Source organism: Coniophora puteana (assembly GCF_000271625.1).
Source record: "Coniophora puteana RWD-64-598 SS2 unplaced genomic scaffold CONPUscaffold_18, whole genome shotgun sequence".
Taxonomy (NCBI): domain Eukaryota; kingdom Fungi; phylum Basidiomycota; class Agaricomycetes; order Boletales; family Coniophoraceae; genus Coniophora; species Coniophora puteana.
In genome coordinates, this window is record NW_006913070.1 from 95,436 (window position 1) to 113,044 (window position 17,609).

Here is a 17,609-nt window from a genome sequence, read left to right on the forward strand (position 1 = left end):
AGGGACCGAGGACACGGGGTAAGGCTGGTGGTGGTGGGAGGTGGCGCTGTTCTTCATAATATTCAACGCGTTCAGCATGACTGATGCCAGTGTCGTGCCGAAGGGCCTTGTAGAGGGGCCACCATGACGTGTCGCATGCCGTGCAGCGCCATTTACCATAGTTGCCACCCTGTCCGGGCTGCCAGTCTGCAAACAAATTTTGGTCAGACGATGGGGCTGCAAGAGACTGATGCCTTACAGTGGGGGTTCCGGAAACCCAGTTCCCGGATCTCGTCGCTGGATTCCATGGACGTTGTCGGCTTTTGTCGGGACAGGGCAAGGAACTGGAGGGAAGGGGAGAGATGTTCAACTCTGCGGGCTGGTGTTGCAGATGAGAGAGACTTGCGTGGGCTGAATTCAACGATTCAACAAAGACTTGCGTTGGAGGCAGGTCTAAACATGGTCTATTCCGACGCGTTGGCCCCAGGACATCCATGATATTCGGTCACATGCAAACAGGCTTGACGCGTCGTGTACTCGACGCATTCCTCGACGCATTGAATCAACATTGAATAGTACTTTGCGAATAATGTAATAGTGATGGTACAGTTATGCTAATACATCGTGATCTACTCAATGCTTCTCAAAAATAGCAAGAAAATCCTTGACTTCAGTGGGCAGCGACTGTGAGTACTGAGTCTGAGTTTCTTCCAAGCCTGAGGGATTATTCTGCGGGGAACTGACAACCAGACCGCCTGCATCAGAGGCTTGACTCTCCTGTGAGTACTGAGTCTGAGTTTCCTCCAAGCCCGAGGGATTATTCTGCGGGAAACTGGCGACCAGACCGCCTGCGTCAGAGGCTTGACTCTGGGATGGATCCACTGCAGTCGACACGGGGATTTGGCGGGTCTTCTTGTTGTTACGTCTCTGTAAGAGTTGAATATGAGTAATAAAATCTATGGATACCATGAAAAAAGCACGCACCAGGGGAATCCTCCATATGTAAGACTCCAGTGGTTCCTCACGCTCCGGCTCTGAAGAGCTTTCTTCATCCTGAAATGTGAACAACAAGTTAGCATGCAAGGCAAGTGTGTATAATGAGATCACGCACGCCCCACTCAAAGCGGTCCTCCATGACCACTGCCTGCTCCTCGGCAGTTAGGCCTTGATAGACACCCATCTCCAGGTTGGGATCCCACCGGAGTTTATCGGCAGTCTTGCGGATGCATGTGGACCTGGGGTCGGTTTTGAGCTGTGGTATGTCGGGTGAAACCGAGTCGAAGCGTCGAAACTTGATGGCCCCAAGAGCTGAACACATAGTGGGGGGAATGGTGGCGACAATGGCAAAGCTGAGAGTCGCAAGGGCGCTGCAAAACCATTTGAAGGTTCGTGCAGGCCGCCAGATAGATTCTGGACATCCTGCGGGTGAGTACTATGTTGGGGCATATCTCAGGGATGTCCCTAGGACATCCGCGCGACGGTTACAACTGGGTCATGTATTCAAGGACATCCCTGTCACAATAACACAGCTTTTGGTCCAATGGCTATCCGAATTAGGCCTATATGCATCCGGCGAGATTCCTACTCGAATTCAAACCCGCGTTCCTACTGTGGACATCCCGAGCGTCTGGCCGTGTAGCATCCAAGCCTCGTCTCCGTGTACAACCTTGGCGCCATGTCTCTGAGTGCAGCCTACACCTTCCTTCGCCAGGCCTGGCCCCCCGCCCCAAGCTGGAGTACGGATCAGATTCCCGACATGTCTGGCAAAGTCGTCCTCATCACCGGTGCGAATGCTGGTCTCGGTAAGGAGACCGCTCGGGTGAGCCTATCATCATACGTTCCCCTCCATATCCTCGCTGATGCGTCTGTCCGTTTTCCCTTAGGTTCTGCTGGAGAAGAACGCGAAGGTGTACGTAGCAGCGCGAAACGCAGACAAGGCCCAGCAGGCTCTGCAAGAGCTCAAAGAACAGACCGGACGCGAGGCGCACCTCCTCATGCTGGATCTGGCGAATTTGGGGATGATAAAGGTTGCTGCTGAAGAGTTCATGAGGTTCGTGTCCCCCTCGGTGTCGTACTGGTAGGCGGCTGATGGTCTGGTCGATAGCAAGGAAACAGAGTTGCACGTACTATTCAACAACGCAGGACTCATGGCCCCGCCAATCGACATGGTGACCGATGACGGGTACGATATGCAGTGGGGTGTTCATGTACTCGGTGCGTGGTTTCGTTATTACTGTTCGCGTTTCCCTCACCTCGCCTGGTGCCCTAGGTCACTTCTACTTCACCCAGCTCCTATTGCCCATTCTGAGCTCGACCGCGAAAGATAAGCCGAAGGGCACCGTGCGCGTCGTGAACTCGTCCTCGGTTGCGCACCTTTTTGGCAAGTTCAACTTTGATACATTCAAAGATGGTCCCGTTCGACGCAAGATCCGTCCTGAAGAGCTATACGCCCAGAGCAAGATGGTACGTACTTTACCGACTACTCATCATCGTGCCCGGGACGTAAAACGGAACGTGCGCAGGGAAACGTCGTCTACGCAGCGGAGTTCAGCAGGAGGTATCGGGAGACGGGCATTGTCACCACGGCTATCCACCCGGGGATTATCAAGTCTGAAATAAATCGGCACACGCCTGCACTCGTCACGCGAATCCAGGTATGTGCTACGTGCTTACGGCTTCACCATTTCTCGTACCCTGTTCGAGTACACTAACGCGGATTTTCTCTTCGTTTTTAGGACGCCCTTATCACGAAAGATGTCAAACTCGGTGCGTTCACGCAGTTATACGCGGGGGCAGCACCTGAGACTGCAGACCTCGACGGGCAGGTAAGCACTCTTTTGTCATCCCGAAAGCTCGAATAGCGGAACGGCAGTCTGATGATAGTTGCCACGCAGTATCTGATTCCTTTTGCGCGGGTGGGAAAGCCTGCGCCGTACTCGCAGGATCCCGAGCTGGGGCAGAAACTGTGGAGCTGGCTCGAGGACCAGGTGAAGGACATATGACCTAGTAGATTTTCTGATAATCTGTTTGTTCTACTATGATAAGCGTTATGCGTCTGGGTACGGTTCTAACTGGATGTTGTGGGTTTTGGCTTGGTGTATCAGACATGTCAAGACTTCAGACGGCAAGAGCCAGGAGCAAAAATTCCCCCAAACTTTAGATGTACGGTTTACGATGTGATTTGTTCTTTCTGCCTCTGGTGGCGGGAGGTGTCAGATAGAGCAATAAACTACAAACACAATTAAAAGTGGGAAATAAAACATAGATTTTTCGACGCGAAGCCAGCAGTAGTCACGCACAAAAGCCCCTGACGAACAGCTTGTGCTTGCGCGCTTGTTCACAGCTCTTTGACAGGCGGTGCTTTATGGTCATTCTTGTTCCCTCTCCACCATGCTGCATCCTGTGTTCACACCTTTCACTCTCTCCGCCTCCTTCCTCATACAAAGCCAGCGCTCTGAGTCATAGACGTCCCTGAATCACCCCCAACTTGAATGCAGCAAGGCCATGGCACTCGCGGTCTGCGTCTTCTGAGTCTGGGTGTGTTTCCCCCTACAGTACATTTGTGCCTCCACTCGCTCATCTGTAAGCTGCATTCCGTAGATGGAGGCGGCATACGCGGGCTCTCGGAGCTCGTCATCCTCAAAGAGCTCCTCGCGCGCATCCAAGCTGTCGAGAACCTCCCGGAGATGCCGCTCCCCTGCGAGTACTTTGATATGATCGCCGGGACGAGCACAGGCGGGTGCGTCGCATCCTTTTCCCTCGCTTCTTCGGTCCGAACGCAGCTCATTCGAGTACCTGATGGTGGTCGTGCAGGCTGATAGCGATCATGCTCGGGCGCCTGCGCATGTCCGTGCAGGAGGCGATCGACTGCTATGGTATGCTCTCGGAGCGGGTGTTTGGGAAGGGCAAGAAGCGCTTCGGGGACGGGAAGTACAAGGCGTCGGCGCTGGAGAGTGTTATTAAGGATGTGGTCGGGAAGCGCACGGGGCACGCGGACGAACGAATGATGGATATGAGCGAGGGAGCGTGTAAAGTGTGCGTCTTCACTTCCCTCCCTCCTCACTCTCCTAGGCTCTAGTCTGACCTAGAGCCATCTTTTGTTGGACATACGTGCATGATGCAGGTTCGTGACAGCGCGCACGGCCTCGAACCTCAACGCGAACCTGCCCGCGCTCTTCCGGACGTATCGCGCACCGCGCAACGCCTCGCCCAACTGCACGATCTGGGAAGCCGCACGCGCGACGTCGGCCGCGCCGACATTCTTCAAGCCCATCCGCATCGCGGACGGCCCGGGTGTCTCGCAGACGTACATCGACGGCGGCTTCGGGATCAACAACCCCTGCGCGGTCATGCTCACCGAGGCGCAATCTATATTCGCCGACGCCTCCTCGAGCGGGCGTGGGGGAAGGGGAGGGGGCGGGGGTTTCCCGGGGATCGCGTGCGTCGTGAGCATCGGCACGGGCGCGCCGCACGTCCTTAGGATTCCGCCTGCGGGGCAGTCGGGGCGGATTGGGATCCCGGTCGGGACGCTCAAGGCGCTCGCGAGTCTAGCGACGGACTGCGAAGCCGTTGCGCAGGAGATGACTGCGCGGTTTGCGGATGCGCCGGGCGTGTACTTTCGGTTTAATGTCGAGCAGGGGATGCATGATGTTAAGATGGCGGAGTGGGAGAAGCTGGAGGATGTGAGTGTGCATACGAGTACGTATGTCAAGACGATGAAGTGCGGGGAGAGTATGGATGAGGTGGTGAGGACGTTGAGGTTTGGCTAATGGCTACGAGGTGTTCCTCAGGGTCGATACAGTTGTAGTGCTACATGGATTCGCTTGTATACCCTGTTTAAATATGCTGCATATCTTACAATGAGAGTGGAACATCTTCCCGCTTGTTGAGCAGTCGACCTTCCATGCCACCTTCGACCATAAGGACCTGGCCAGAGACGTGCCCCGACACCGCATTCGACGAGAGCATCGCGACCTGCGTTGTGATGTCCGCTGGCTCTGCAACCTTCTTGAGAGGAGTTCTGAGGCCCAAATCGCAGCGCGTGAGCATAGGAAAGGTAAGAAGAGACGGATGAGAGAGGGACGCACGTGGCGAGGGCGGCGTAGACCACATCTGGGTCCTTGAGCGACTCGGCCGCCATGGGCGTCTTGACCCAGCCTGGGGCGACGCAGTTGACACGCCCACGTGGGGCGATTCTGACGATCTCGTTCTTGAGAGACATCGTCAGGCCGTACATCATGCCTAAAGGCACGCATGGCGTGCGGCATTAGTATTGAATGCGAGCCGGCCTTCAAAACGAAGTGGAAACGCACCGCTCTTCGTCACAGCATAATCCGCATTCCCGGCCTCGCCATACTTGCCCGCTGTACTCCCGATCAGCACGATTGCCGCCTTGCCCTTCTTGTCCTCTGATAGCGCCCGTAGGACCCTGAGGTACTCGCGGCAGACGAGGAAGCTTGAGGTGAGGTTCTTGCTGATGACGCTCTCCCATTGGGAGAGCTCCATGTCCGCGACGGCGATGTACGAGATGGTGCTCACGGCGTGGTTGACGACGATGATCTGTGGTGAGCCGAAGGGCGATGCGTGCATCGCCGCGAAGAGGCTCTGGACCGCGGACTCGGAGGCAAGGTCGGCTTGTAGGGCTTGGAATTGCGTGGGGCCTGCAAGCGCGGAGAGGGTGCTCGCGTTCGTGTTGTAGTGCGCGGTTACATGGGCACCTAGGGCTGGGTTGTGCGTCAGAGGAGGTGAACGAGGGGAGGATCAACAAGAGACATGCAGAGGTATGTTTTTACTGTTTCAAGGCCGATTCCTCCGCTTGCACCTGGGGTAATCTCCGAGTCAGATCCAGCACAGCGAAGTTGCTTTGGCGTGCACTTCGGACTGACTCACCTGTGACAAGAACGTGTACACCTTGGAGCTTGAGGTCCATGTTTATTTGTTGGCCTGATCTGGTTCAGTAAGGAGTTGGTGGGGACGCTGTGTTCTGTGCGAAAGGCAGAAATAGCCCCTGTCGACTATCCGGGGCACCGGACCCGAGTGCCGCCACCAAGTTGTTTACCCCTGATTGGCATATCCAATTGATTTTCTTGGACGCGACCAGACGCGCTCCGGAGTCAAGCGCGCCAATTACAGCACCTAGAGACCACAGCACCACTACAGCATCTCGCCTTGTTCTTTCACCACCACCACCAATCTACCACTCGAACCATGGGCGACCCTCCTGCCCCTTCTCAGCGCGCATCGCGTCTCCTCGCTGCACTCGACGGCGCGTTACAACCACCACCTCCTCTGACACAAGCCGCAGACCCCTTCAGGAACACATTTGCTCCTCCTGCGCCTCAGAATGCCTTTGACCTGCTCAATGGCAACGGCCCCCCTAGAAGAGAGCGTGGATACATTGCAGGCATTCGCGAAGGACGGGACGAGAGCGCGCACAACCGCATGATCCTCGACGCGACCGCCCTGCTCGGCTCGGGCGCGTCGCTCACCAACAGGCCGACTGCGACGAGTACGTCATTTGTTTCCACCCTCGTCTAACCGACACCATCTGATCGCCAAATGCTGATCTTGGTGGGCCGCTGTAGTTGCGGGTCCGTCTTCCCAGGCACAGGCGATTCGGACCGGTGGTATACACGAAGTCGCGGTCAATCTCGTCGCCTCGGGATTCAATCTCAACTACGACAAGGAGACGCCGGTGCAGTGGTATGATAAAGGGGGGAACGATCAGGCTGAGAAGTTAGTGGTTTTCTGTTCTGAATATGTGTGGTTATATGCTCTCGGATACGCTGGCTGCATCTCACATGTGCGGCTCTTGCTAACTTACGACTCGGACAGGTTGGCCGACTTTGTGTACAACTCGATCGACAAGCTCAGCCAGGAGCGCTCCGTCAGAGAAGCCATGGAGCGGCTGGGCCTAATGGACAAGCGGGATCTGATGCCTGGCATGGAAGTCCGCCTGCTCCCTCATCAGGCCATTGGCGTCAGCTGGTGAGCGCTTCTCTATGTATGTGCATCGCCAACTGCTGCTAAGAGCATGAAGGATGGTCGACCAAGAACTGAAAACACCGCATAAAGGAGGTATATTAGGGTGCGTACTCCGTAGCGAACCCGTATCATCAACCCCTTTTAATAGTATTGTTCAGCGACGACATGGGCCTCGGAAAGACCGTGCAGATGATAGCAACCATGGCATATAACCTGCCTAAGGAAAGCTCGTCGGCAAAGGTCACTCTTATCGTGGTTCCCGCAGCACTGCTCCATCAGGTACGTAGTCCCTTCGCCACATCCGGGTCTCGAAACACTCACAAGTCTCGTGCATCTGGCGTGTAGTGGAAGGAAGAACTCGAGACGAAGACAAACGACGTTTTCAGCGTGCACATACACCACGGCAGGGATAAGCTCCGTAGACTAGATCAGATTGACGATTACGACGTGCGTCGCCTTTCATCGCCGATGCGTTCTCCTAGTACTGATGGTCTAAAATTTGCATTCGGGCACCTGCAGGTGATTATTACGACGTATCAGACACTCTCCATGGACTTTTACCTACCATCTGAAATTGAGGATGGAGACACGATGCGGTACCTTGCGGAGAATGGGTATGTTCCTTCCTGTTTTCTTGATAACCAAACGCTGATCCCCGTATGTGTAGTGGCATCCTCGCGCGCGTCAAGTGGTACCGTGTCGTTCTTGACGAAGCACAGTACATCCGGAACAGGTGAGGAAGCGTCCCCTGGCTCAGCCCGTTCCAGTCTTCTGACAGGAAAGACATTAATGCATTGTTATTCTTCATCAGACGCACCGCCTCGAGCCGCTCCGTCGCGCTCCTCCGCTCGACCTACCGCTGGCTGCTCTCCGGCACACCCGTCACGAACACGCTGTGCGTCCTCCCTCTACCCTTCTATTTCCTCCCGTTCTCCTTCCACTAGCATCATCGACTCACTCTCCGCAGCGCCGACATCTACGGCCTCCTCCGCTTCGGGCGCTTCCGCCCGTGGAACGACTGGGAGTCCTTCCACCAGTACATCGCCAAGGTGCAGGAAGACGACCCGCCGCTCGCGGCGATGCGCGCGCAGGAGATCCTGAAGCCGCTGCTGATGCGGCGCACGAAGAAGTCTGAGATCGAGGGCGAGCCGATTCTGCAGCTGCCCGAGAAGCATATCGAGTTGGTGTATCTGGATTTCTCGGAGGACGAGCGGGAGGTGGGTGGTGCTGTTTTTATTGCTGTTGATGTTATTGTTATTGAAAGGGAATTCGTACTGATGTATGCATGGGCGTTTTGTTTAGCTATATGACAAGTTCGAGTCGCGTTCGCGGGTTAGGATTAGCCGGTTTATCAGGAATCGGACGTTGTTGAAGAAGTACGTCCCGTTTTACTCTTTCTCTTTTGTGCTACGCGAGGCAAATCGGACGCTGACAACCCGTGGTCTCCAACAGCGCGTCAGCTGTGCTGGTGCGTTATCTTCCTTATGTTCCAGGTCCACTCCGTCCCACAGACCTAAACGCTCGCCGTAGGTGATGATCCTCCGACTCAGACAGCTGTGCTGCCACCCGACCCTTATCCTGGTACGTGGATGACACTCGCTGGCCCATCGCCATACTTAACATCGACTGACGCGGATTGCTTCGAACAGAGCCAAACAGAGCAATACGCAGACCCGACGCTGCTCATGTCCGACGACAAGGACAAGGAGCGCGGCAGGGCCCTCAAGGAGATGGGCGTCGCGTGGGTCGAGAGCGTACGTCGTCTTTTTTTTCTCTCTTTCGCGATATTGGGGCTGAGACTGAGACTGCTCGTCGGTGGGGATACAGCAAAAGAAACGGTAAGCCCGATCCACGCTCTCTCGCAGTCGGGACGTGCTCAACTCGGAGAAACAACACAGGTTCATGCGCCGTGCGCTCGCGCAGGAGATGGGCATATTTGAAGACGAGGCGGACACGGAGCCGCCGGCGTGCCCCGTGTGCAAAGACAGTGCGTTGAATCCTACCTTCATACTCTCTCGACTAACACTTTATCATTGTGTCTCATCATTTATAGTGTACGTGAACAACAGCATGCGTGTTCTCTCGTGCAGCCACGAGCTCTGCAACGACTGCATGATGGAGCTGCGCCAGGCGCCCATCGCGCACGACAACATCTTGTGCGTCCCTCTCCTCTCTCCTCTCCCCTCCCACCCGCTCTCTCCGCTCCGCGCATACACCCAGCCACATGCATGCACCGAATCTGACACGACGTAACCCGCAGCGGCTACGGCACCGAGCAGGAAAACGCGCGCGCGGAGCGCGAGTACGAGACAGCGGCCGCGAAGGGGTGGCGCCCGTGCCCGACGTGCAGGACGATGGTCGACTTTGCCGCGAAGAAGACGTTCTTGGGGAGCGCGTTCGAGCCGGACGACGATGTGCTTGCGGGCGAGGCGCGGAGGGTGAGGCGGGAGCGGGCGGTGGCGCGGGAGAGGAGGAGGAGGCCGGGGGCGGTGGTTGAGATTAGTGATGAGGAAGAGAAAGATGGGGAGGAGGAGGAGGGTACGGAGGAAGAGGAAGAGGGGGAGAGTAGTGAGGAGGAGAGCAAGACGGTGAAAGGAAAGGCGAAGCCCAACGGAAAAGGAAAAGGAGAAGGAAAACGTACGTCCTCCGTCGAGTTCTCGTCAGACGACAACTCCGATTCCGACTCGGGCACGAAGCGGGCCGCGAAGAAGACGAAGAGGAGCAGGGCGGACTCCCTGAGCGGGTCGAGCTCCTCCTCCTCCGAGGACGATATGCCGGACTTTTCGGTGCTCCGCGCGACGCAGAGCCAGAAGCAGAAAGAGAAAGAGAAGGCGAAGGCGGGCGGTGGTGCGGGGAAGGAGAGGAAGGACACGGGGATGATTGATCTGACGATGTCGGATAGTCTTGAGGAGGAGGAGGAGGAGGAGGAGGAGGAGAGCGATGCAGGACCCAAGACCAGATCGAAGGCGACAGGCAAGGCCGCGGTTGCGCCTGCGACTAAGGGTAAAGGAAAGGCCAAAGGCAAGGGCAAGGTCGCAGCGAAGACCAAGAGCAAAGCCACTGCCAAAGGCAAGAAAGCGGCCACTGGCAAGAAAGCCGCCACCGGCAAGAAAGCGCCGGCCAATAACAGAGACAGAGACGGGGACAGCGGCGCGGGCGCCAGCGCGGGCCCGTCCGACGCGCTCATCGAGACGTGGCGCCGGGGCGACACGACACTCGAGCCGAGCACGAAGATGGTGAAGCTGATCGAGTTACTCGAGGAGTGGGAAGCATTGGGGGACAAGGCGATATGTTATTCGCAGTGTGCGTTCTCTCCTTCTACGATCCCTCGAAATTTCCTTCGCGCACACGTGAACGTGGTCTGACATTTACAATCCACAGGGACATCGATGCTCGACCTCGTCGAGTCGCTCTTCACGCGGTACGGCCTGCGCAGCGTGCGGTACGACGGCTCGATGGACCGCGCGGCGCGCGAGCGGGCGCTCGCGGCGTTCAAGCGCGGCGACGGGCCGCGCGTCGCGCTCATCAGCACCAAGTGCGGCGGCGTCGGGCTGAACCTCGTCGCTGCGAACCGGATCGTCAAGTGCGTATTATGCATGGCTCTCCTCCGGTTTATCCCGTCGCTGTACTCAACGGGCGCGTGCGTGCGGGTGTAGTCTGGACCTGTCGTGGAACTACGCGGCGGAGGCGCAGGCGTACGACCGCGTGCACCGGCTCGGGCAGGACAAGGAGGTGTTCGTGAAGCGGCTTGTGGTCAGGAATACGATCGAGGACCGGTGCGTTTGACTCTCTCTCTCTCTCTTTCTCTCCTTTTCCTGTGTTTTTCTCACCCTCGGCACAGCATGCTGCACCTGCAGGCTGTCAAGACCGACCTCGCGGACGCGGCGCTGGGCGAGGGCGGCGGTGTGCGGCTGCACAAGATGAGCGTGCGGGAGATTAAGATGGTGCGGTGCCCTTTCTTTCTTCTGTTTCTGTGTCAGATGGATGGTGAGGCTGATATGTGTGCAGTTATTCGGTATGTCGAAGAATAACGCGGACGGGCAGGGCCAGGGCCAGGGTGCGGGCGGAAGCCAGTCCTAAGATCGCAGTGCCCCGTGAGGATGCGGAGGAGAGGAGATGATGGAGAAACGACATTACTTGGACGAGTGGGTTACTACTCATTCCTTTATACCTACCTTATGCTCTCGCTTATTGTACTACAGTACTTACCCACTCATACTCACGATTATGCATGACACGAAACTCCTTCTATAGGCTCGCTCACGAAAGCCCACAGTAAATCATGTAAGCGGCCTCGGAATAGTTACATCTCGTTAGGATAGAAATAGAATACAGGCGTCGTCTCCGCTACTAGGGAACGGTATAGTAAAACAACAGAATGGTTATGCAAGGTAGTTGCGGGATATGTCATCGTGACGGTCAGTCTTTCACGTCTATCTGTGTGTCGTGCTTCTCTTCTCCTTCTCCTCCGTTTCTTCCTGTCGCACGCTCTGCCTCGCCTCGCACGCTGCCATCGGATATGCTAGCTTAGAGCATCGCAGCCGCGAATGCTGCAATCGCTCCAGCTACCAGGACCCCCACGCCCGCGCCTGAACTTGCATGTACACTGACAGCGGCGCCTGTTGAACCTGAGCTTGTGCTGGTTGCACCGGGCGCGCTGCTGCTGCTTCCGCTTCCGCTGGCGGTGGTAGAGATGGAACTCGCGAGGCTGCTGGTCGCGCTCTGCCCGACAGAGGTGAGCGAGCCGATCGGCGTCGTCCCGCCCGAGAGCGCGGAGGAGACGGCGGAGGACTCGGAGGAGATGAGGGAGGAGAGGGAGGAGAGGGCGCCGGTGGTGTCGAGGGAGAGGGAGGAGAAGGGGAGGGTGCCCGAGCTGGAGGTCCGCGGTGGTCGGTGTGATGTCATGAGAAGGGGGTGGTGCGCGTGTGGATGGGGAAGGAAGAAGCAGGATGTGAGTGGGATGGGTCGATCGCCTGGAAGCGGGAGGAGGGGCTTACAAGGGTATGCCGCTGGGTGTCACGCGTCCCGAGGAGGAGTCCTGGGCGAGCGCGCCTGAGGCGGCGGCGGCTACGAGGACAAGAGAGGCGGCAGCTGAGTACTTCATGTGTGTGTTTTGGTGGTACAACTGTTCAAGCTCAAGGAAGGTATGAAGAAAATGTGGGCTGGCAAGAGAGATATAAAATGAGTGAATCCGCAGCCGCAGCCAGGTCGGGGCGCTAACTAACCCACTTTATTTCGTGTTCTGGAGTCGGATCGGGGCACGCGTCTTTCCCGACAAGCCATATATAAGCCTGTCCACAAAGGCCCCGCCACTTACGTTCGCGCTCCACCTTTTTCTCTGCTTCCTCCAGTCTCACTCCGCTCTTCGGCATGGGGCACTGGTTACATTCTATGACCAAGTCAGCTGATGTCTTTTGTGGCCTTGGGGGCTGAACAGACAGACAGACCAGCGCGAGAGAGAACCGCCACGGTGTAGCATGCCCTGATTGAGGCACATGAGGCACATGCGCCTCCCGTCAGCGTCACTGCTCTTGCCCCCTCTTACCCCACATCGAACCGAGCATGCTGCCACGACCATGCCACCATCGAAGACAAACGCCTCCACCCACCCCACCTTTAGAAATATCTTGTCCTTTTCTTGATGCTTTCCCTCCTCGGACGCGTCGGCCCGTGGATAAGCTCGCCGTCCCAGCGGAGTCTGTTTTTGGCCTCGTATATCCCCCGTGTCGATGTCATGATGACTACCGACGACCGCTCGAGCGTAGGGATCCAGCTGCCAGGTTACCCATGGTAAACTACCCAGGGCGTTCAGCCTCCGCCTTTTCTCATACACTCACGTCGCATCCCGACGTCTCCCGATCCTCTAGAACCTTTCTAGACATCCCAAGTTGAAGTTGAAGAGGCTGCTAAAAGTATAGTAGCAGGGGCGATATGGCTAAAACGAATGGTGAGGACGCACAAGCTACCACGGCTACTCCGGGATTCCGCAAGTTTCTCGCGACGTATGCGCCTGACTGGTGCGTCACAGTGTTCCGCTTTTCACCTCTTGTTTTCGTTCGCTAATGCCGACGGCAGGATCACAGCCGCTGTCCTCTGGTGTGTCTCCTTTCTTTCACTATACCATAATATTTATGTAACAAACGCTGTTTCGCCCTACGTTGACAGGGCGGTGTACGTCGTCGTATGGACGCAAGTCAACGGCTTCCGGAGACAGTTCTCGCTCGACGACACGACGCTGCACTACCCGTACGCGGAGCACCAGCGCGTGAGCGTACCCGCGCTCTTCGCGATCTGCACGCTGCTCCCCCTCGCGTGCCAGTTTGTCGTGAACCGTCTCACGGTGCGGTCGTGGGTGGATGTGCACCACGGTGCGCTTGGACGTGCGTTTTTGCGGTTGATTTCAGTGACGATGGAGCAGAGGCGCTGACGATGGTGTCGGCGGCCAATGCCAGTTCTCCTCGGTCTCTCGCTCACGGGCTCGCTCACCCAGCTCGTCAAGGTGGGTGTTGGCCGGCCGCGCCCTGGTACGTTTCACCGTCGCACCGACGCTCTCCCTCCCCCTCCTGACACAACACACATCGGCAGACCTCCTCTCGCGCTGCCACCCCGCGCCCACCGCACACGACCCCGCCTTCGGACTCTCGACGTGGCACATCTGCGCGCAGCCCGACGCGTCGCTGCTCGAGGACGGCTTCCGCTCGTTCCCGAGCGGCCACTCGAGCATGGCGTTCGCGGGGCTCGGGTTCCTGGCGTGTTATCTCGCGGGCAAGATGCATCTGTTTGACGAGCGGGGGCATGCGGTGCGTTTTTTCTTCTTCTTTTCTTTTCTTGTTCGCTGGACTTTCTCTCGGTTACTGTGTGTTGATGGGACGTGCTGGCGCGGAACAGAGCAAGGCGTGGACGGCGCTGTTCCCGCTCCTCGGGGCGCTGCTCGTTGCGATCTCGCGCACGATGGACTATAGACGTGTGTTCTTCCCTCCTCCCTTCCTCCCTTCCCCTCAAGCAAAATCCCCAAAGCTGCACTGACGACGCACGACAGACCACTGGGAAGACGTAACAGTCGGCTCCGTCCTCGGCCTCGCGGTCGCGTATCTCGCGTACAGACAATACTTCCCGCACCTCGCGGACCGCGCTGCACATCTCCCGCTCACGGGGCGGCTCGAGCGGGGGGCGGCTGCGGATGCTGAGCGGGGGTCGGCGTCGGCGCACGGCAACGGGGTTGGGCGTCGTAATGGAAACGGTGTTGCGAATGGTGGACACGCGGGGTATAGAGATGAGCCTGGGAGCGAGGATGGGGAGGACGTTGGGGAGGACGTTGGGTTGATGAGCGGGGCGAGGAAGGGAGCTGCGGGGAGGGGGAAGGGCAAGGGCGTCCGGAGGGGCGCTTGAGGCATAAGGGTAGTGCGAGAATGTCACCCGAAGAATCAGTGTGCAGAATCAGGACGAGCTAGCGGTATCATTGATATCATGATGTTGTACGGACATTATCATCGTGCAGTAGTCTATGTGATATATATCCAGCAATGTAAGATCTCATCTACGTCCGCCTGTTGAAGGCGGCCTTTTCAGAGACTGCGTCTACTCTTCCTTCTTCGTGGCCGCGCGCGAGGCGTAGATCTTGTCCGTAAAAGGCCTACAAGTACTTGTCAGCCTCAAGCAACAGAGAATAACACAAAGCCCGGACAACGCACCCCTCAAACCTCAGCGCAATCGCATACACCACATACACAAACAACGTAATCAGCAGGCCCACAGGACGCTCGTACCACAGCGCCGTCGCGGCGAAGCACAGCGTGCTGCCGACGTACATGGGGTCGCGGAGGACGTTGAACGGGAACCCTTCGACGCGCGCGTCCATGAGGATGCCGAAGTAGTCGCCGAGGAACGTGCCGGTGACACCGAGCGCCCAGGTGGAGGTGAGCACGAAGAGCTGGCCGAGGGAGAAGGCGATCGCGGGGAGCTGGGTGTCGTATGGCGAGCGCAGGAGGGGCACGCGCGGTTGCGTGAGGAGGGCTGTTTGGTACCTGGGGGAGCGGGTTTGGCGTTAGTGGTAGGGAAGGGGAGGGAGGGGAGGGGGAGCGTACAGGTGGTCGCGGAGGATGCCGAAGGAGAAGATCATGAGAGCGAGGAAGTAGCATCCCCTGCGGGCGCTGCCAAAGAGGCGGGTGAGCGTCTTGTTGGCGTACTCTGTGGGTGATGTCTATAAACAATTACTTGAAGACAATGAAGACGGCTGACCATTGCGAGCGACGATGTTCCACGCGGTGGGATTGAAGACAATGGCAGCAAGGGAGACAAAGAGAGCAGGCTGGGAGGTGTCGACGATGTCCTCGAGGCGGAGAGAACGGAGCTGGTTGACGTCGACGAACTTGTCGAGAATCTCAGCGAGGGCAAAGTCCATCGTGAACGCGTCGGATCGTGTCGTGAAAAAAGAGGGAGCGTGTTCTGAGCAGAGACGCGTCGTGGTCAAAAACACATGTCAGATCATATACCCACCCGCATAAAATAGTTCCCACGCACATACACATGTTGACTTTCGATACACGTGATGCAGAACGCGGCATGCACTGACGCCAGCCGACGATGCTCTTTCTTTTTCTTCTCTCCAACACACACGAGCTGGTCTCGCATACATCCACATTTCTATCGCCATTATGCCAGCAAGCAACACTAAAAAACGCTGCACTACAAAACCCTACTCTAAACCCAACTCGCCTTGTCTCTCCCCACAGCTCTTTAGCCCCGCCCTATCAGATCTCGCCTATCCCGCTTCTCCGGCTCTGCTCCCACCAGCATCACCCTCACTCGCAGAGCCGACCACCCACGATGGCACCGACCACGACGGACACCCCGAGGACAGGCCCGGTCTCCCCACCTTCGAAGAATACAAGCAGCTAGAATCCAACTACCTCAACTGCCTCTCGCCCCGCAAGCGCGACAAGGCCCTCATCACACAGGCCATGTTCGACAAGATCTGGGACGTCCTCCAGGCGCCAGAGCTGTGCACGATCGAGAACCCCCAGTTCCGCTTCTGGGTCCGCAAGATGTTCCGCCTCAGCCACCATCACCGCCAGCACTACAGCCAGCACCCGTCCTCCGCCGCCCCCAGCCCAGGCAAAGGCCTCGCGTTCGCCTGCGGAGTCGGCGTCGGAGTCGGGATTGGGGCGGGCGCCAGCGCCGGCGAGCCCGACATCCCCCCGGTAGTCCTGCACGAGAACCGCCCCGTCGCGGTCGTCGAGCAGCTCTACGACCTCCTCTGCTACTGCCACGAGCAGGCCAGCCACGGCGGCCGCGACAAGACGTGCGCCGTCATCCGCCAGCACTACTCGTGGGTCCCCAAGGAGCTCACCGCGCAGTTCGTCAAGGCGTGCCCGACGTGCTCGCTCAAGCGCTCGGGCAACGTCGATTTTGCGCTCCTCGCGCATGTCGCGGCGATCAAGCAGGGGCAGCAGGAGCAGGAGGCGGCTGTGCAGGGGGCGGCGGGTGATCCGGCAGTGGCGGATGTGAAGGGCGGGGTGCGCGAGGACGAGCGGGTGCGCGTTGGGAGGATGGTGCATGTGGCGCGGAGCTGGCCGCCGAGTGGAGGGCCGAACGATGTGCGCCTGTTGTCTCCTCGCGAACCTGAACGCCACCACGGTACGCCAGAGCAGCACTACGCGCACCCAGGAGCGCCCGTGGACGCTGCCGCCGAGCAGCACGCACACGCAGCTCAATACTACAGCCATGCGGTGCAACAGAGCCTGTACGCGCTGGGGTGGCAGCCACAGCACCCGTACCCGTACCCTGAGTACAATACGAACGCGCCGGGCGGCGGGAACGGACACGAGCACGAGCACGCGTATTTCTTCGAGCATCCGCCGACGCTGGACATCAACATCAGCGTCCCGCTGCGCATGCAGCGCACCCTTGGGCACGCGCACACGCACCAGGACATGGTCTTGCCCGCCTACAAGCACGCGGGGGACGAGGACAGAGACGAGGACGATGGGTACATGCACGACGCGGGCGCGCAGAACCATCCCGAACCTGCGATTCGGAGCGCAATCGGCGGCGGCGGCGGCCCGGTCCATTTCAGTGTTGCAGCCAATCGCGATCAGCTAACGCCGACGCTCGAGCCCGCCAGCCCGTGGATGGGCTACACCGGCCCCAGTCCCACCCCCAGTCCGCTCATTTACTCTTCCAGCCCCCGCTTCGCAGACACTCTCAGCTTCGGCTCTTCTGCTGCATACCCTTACCCTTACCCTCAGGCTCGGGCACCGCACGACGGAGAGCTGCCGCTCTCCGCCTCGCTCGAGAAGCTGCACCTCGAGAACACATCGTATCCGAGCCCTGTGCCGCCACCGCCGCCGCCGCACTCGACGCCTGCGCTCGGGATGGGCGGAGGCGACCACTGCCATCATGGCGGTAGCTTTGTGCCGACGGCGCTGGGAGCGTATTACGCGCCGCTGGCGCAGATTGATCCTGCGCTGCTCGCGCTTGACACTGGGGATCGCGGTGTTCAAGGCGATGGAGGGGAGGACCATCTTCACGATGGCAGTAGCAGTAGCAGTAGCAGTGACAGCGGCGGCGGCGGCGGTGGCGGTGGCGGTGGCGGTGGTGAAAACCAGTCGAGTGCAAGTCCGAAGCTGCACGACGCCCGCGCACGA

General features: G+C 58.3%; 8 protein-coding genes across 8 annotated transcripts; 4 read left to right on the top strand and 4 right to left on the bottom strand.

Moving 5' to 3' along the window:
• Positions 1–612: 612 nt before the first annotated feature.
• Positions 613–1,433, bottom strand: CONPUDRAFT_169720 (uncharacterized protein; the record flags this gene model as incomplete). Its single annotated transcript, XM_007776650.1, has 3 exons — positions 1,091–1,433; positions 964–1,032; positions 613–906 (listed from the first exon to the last, which is right to left on the bottom strand). Exons 1-3 carry the CDS (start codon positions 1,295–1,297, stop codon positions 613–615), a joined length of 570 nt encoding a protein of 189 aa, XP_007774840.1. The 5' UTR covers positions 1,298–1,433.
• Positions 1,434–1,486: 53 nt separating this feature from the next.
• CONPUDRAFT_112670 (NAD(P)-binding protein) lies at positions 1,487–3,146 on the top strand. Its single transcript, XM_007776651.1, has 7 exons — positions 1,487–1,798; positions 1,863–2,029; positions 2,084–2,193; positions 2,249–2,442; positions 2,502–2,633; positions 2,715–2,804; positions 2,874–3,146. Exons 1-7 carry the CDS (start codon positions 1,655–1,657, stop codon positions 2,979–2,981), a joined length of 945 nt encoding a protein of 314 aa, XP_007774841.1. The 5' UTR covers positions 1,487–1,654; the 3' UTR covers positions 2,982–3,146.
• A 326-nt stretch (positions 3,147–3,472) lies between these two features.
• CONPUDRAFT_140234 (NAD dependent epimerase/dehydratase) lies at positions 3,473–5,946 on the bottom strand. Its single transcript, XM_007776652.1, has 8 exons — positions 5,869–5,946; positions 5,756–5,800; positions 5,292–5,702; positions 5,067–5,220; positions 4,103–4,999; positions 3,793–4,014; positions 3,580–3,718; positions 3,473–3,516 (listed from the first exon to the last, which is right to left on the bottom strand). Exons 1-5 carry the CDS (start codon positions 5,906–5,908, stop codon positions 4,834–4,836), a joined length of 816 nt encoding a protein of 271 aa, XP_007774842.1. The 5' UTR covers positions 5,909–5,946; the 3' UTR covers positions 3,473–3,516; positions 3,580–3,718; positions 3,793–4,014; positions 4,103–4,833.
• Positions 5,947–6,179: 233 nt separating this feature from the next.
• CONPUDRAFT_112678 (uncharacterized protein) lies at positions 6,180–11,194 on the top strand. Its single transcript, XM_007776653.1, has 22 exons — positions 6,180–6,487; positions 6,564–6,714; positions 6,814–6,966; positions 7,019–7,066; positions 7,122–7,242; positions 7,309–7,410; positions 7,483–7,577; positions 7,631–7,696; positions 7,775–7,858; positions 7,931–8,180; positions 8,266–8,339; positions 8,416–8,431; positions 8,494–8,544; positions 8,613–8,717; positions 8,791–8,801; positions 8,862–8,950; positions 9,017–9,119; positions 9,224–10,266; positions 10,345–10,546; positions 10,620–10,739; positions 10,805–10,907; positions 10,972–11,194. The coding sequence occupies exons 1-22, from the start codon at positions 6,187–6,189 to the stop codon at positions 11,041–11,043; spliced, it is 3,360 nt and encodes a 1,119-aa protein (XP_007774843.1). The 5' UTR covers positions 6,180–6,186; the 3' UTR covers positions 11,044–11,194.
• A 214-nt stretch (positions 11,195–11,408) lies between these two features.
• Positions 11,409–12,116, bottom strand: CONPUDRAFT_169725 (uncharacterized protein). Its single transcript, XM_007776654.1, has 2 exons — positions 11,961–12,116; positions 11,409–11,843 (listed from the first exon to the last, which is right to left on the bottom strand). The coding sequence occupies exons 1-2, from the start codon at positions 12,065–12,067 to the stop codon at positions 11,486–11,488; spliced, it is 465 nt and encodes a 154-aa protein (XP_007774844.1). The 5' UTR covers positions 12,068–12,116; the 3' UTR covers positions 11,409–11,485.
• Positions 12,117–12,894: 778 nt separating this feature from the next.
• Positions 12,895–14,352, top strand: CONPUDRAFT_159548 (PAP2-domain-containing protein; the record flags this gene model as incomplete). The annotated part of the gene is made up of 7 exons (XM_007776655.1): positions 12,895–12,980; positions 13,039–13,059; positions 13,129–13,343; positions 13,416–13,487; positions 13,549–13,763; positions 13,852–13,927; positions 14,003–14,352. The coding sequence occupies 7 exons, from the start codon at positions 12,895–12,897 to the stop codon at positions 14,350–14,352; spliced, it is 1,035 nt and encodes a 344-aa protein (XP_007774845.1).
• Positions 14,353–14,409: 57 nt separating this feature from the next.
• On the bottom strand, positions 14,410–15,391 carry CONPUDRAFT_112682 (phospholipid methyltransferase). The gene is made up of 4 exons (XM_007776656.1): positions 15,202–15,391; positions 15,048–15,150; positions 14,655–14,987; positions 14,410–14,596 (listed from the first exon to the last, which is right to left on the bottom strand). The coding sequence occupies exons 1-4, from the start codon at positions 15,362–15,364 to the stop codon at positions 14,542–14,544; spliced, it is 654 nt and encodes a 217-aa protein (XP_007774846.1). The 5' UTR covers positions 15,365–15,391; the 3' UTR covers positions 14,410–14,541.
• Positions 15,392–15,812: 421 nt separating this feature from the next.
• Positions 15,813–16,379, top strand: CONPUDRAFT_16825 (uncharacterized protein; the record flags this gene model as incomplete). The annotated part of the gene is made up of 2 exons (XM_007776580.1): positions 15,813–16,054; positions 16,139–16,379. Coding segments are annotated over 2 exons (483 nt in total), but the record flags the coding sequence as incomplete, so codon positions are not given.
• Between the last annotated feature and the right edge of the window lie 1,230 nt (positions 16,380–17,609).

Bases quoted from the DNA above. Each gene is read 5' to 3' on its own strand.
- CONPUDRAFT_112678 (XM_007776653.1), top strand. From the start codon at position 6,187: ATGGGCGACCCTCCTGCCCCTTCTCAGCGCGCATCGCGTCTCCTCGCT. The intron at 8,951-9,016 runs GTGCGTTGAATC...CATCATTTATAG, and splicing joins GTGCCCCGTGTGCAAAGACA to TGTACGTGAACAACAGCATG. The intron at 10,908-10,971 runs GTGCGGTGCCCT...ATATGTGTGCAG, and splicing joins GCGTGCGGGAGATTAAGATG to TTATTCGGTATGTCGAAGAA.
- CONPUDRAFT_112670 (XM_007776651.1), top strand. From the start codon at position 1,655: ATGTCTCTGAGTGCAGCCTACACCTTCCTTCGCCAGGCCTGGCCCCCC. The intron at 2,194-2,248 runs GTGCGTGGTTTC...CTGGTGCCCTAG, and splicing joins GTGGGGTGTTCATGTACTCG to GTCACTTCTACTTCACCCAG. The intron at 2,805-2,873 runs GTAAGCACTCTT...GTTGCCACGCAG, and splicing joins CTGCAGACCTCGACGGGCAG to TATCTGATTCCTTTTGCGCG.
- CONPUDRAFT_169725 (XM_007776654.1), bottom strand. From the start codon at position 12,067: ATGAAGTACTCAGCTGCCGCCTCTCTTGTCCTCGTAGCCGCCGCCGCC. The intron at 11,844-11,960 runs GTAAGCCCCTCC...GACCACCGCGGA, and splicing joins ACACCCAGCGGCATACCCTT to CCTCCAGCTCGGGCACCCTC.
- CONPUDRAFT_112682 (XM_007776656.1), bottom strand. From the start codon at position 15,364: ATGGACTTTGCCCTCGCTGAGATTCTCGACAAGTTCGTCGACGTCAAC. The intron at 15,151-15,201 runs GTCAGCCGTCTT...CATCACCCACAG, and splicing joins GAACATCGTCGCTCGCAATG to AGTACGCCAACAAGACGCTC. The intron at 14,597-14,654 runs GTGCGTTGTCCG...AAGTACTTGTAG, and splicing joins ATTGCGCTGAGGTTTGAGGG to GCCTTTTACGGACAAGATCT.
- CONPUDRAFT_140234 (XM_007776652.1), bottom strand. From the start codon at position 5,908: ATGGACCTCAAGCTCCAAGGTGTACACGTTCTTGTCACAG. The intron at 5,221-5,291 runs GTGCGTTTCCAC...GCGTGCCTTTAG, and splicing joins TTATGCTGTGACGAAGAGCG to GCATGATGTACGGCCTGACG. The intron at 5,000-5,066 runs GTGCGTCCCTCT...TTTGGGCCTCAG, and splicing joins GTCTACGCCGCCCTCGCCAC to AACTCCTCTCAAGAAGGTTG.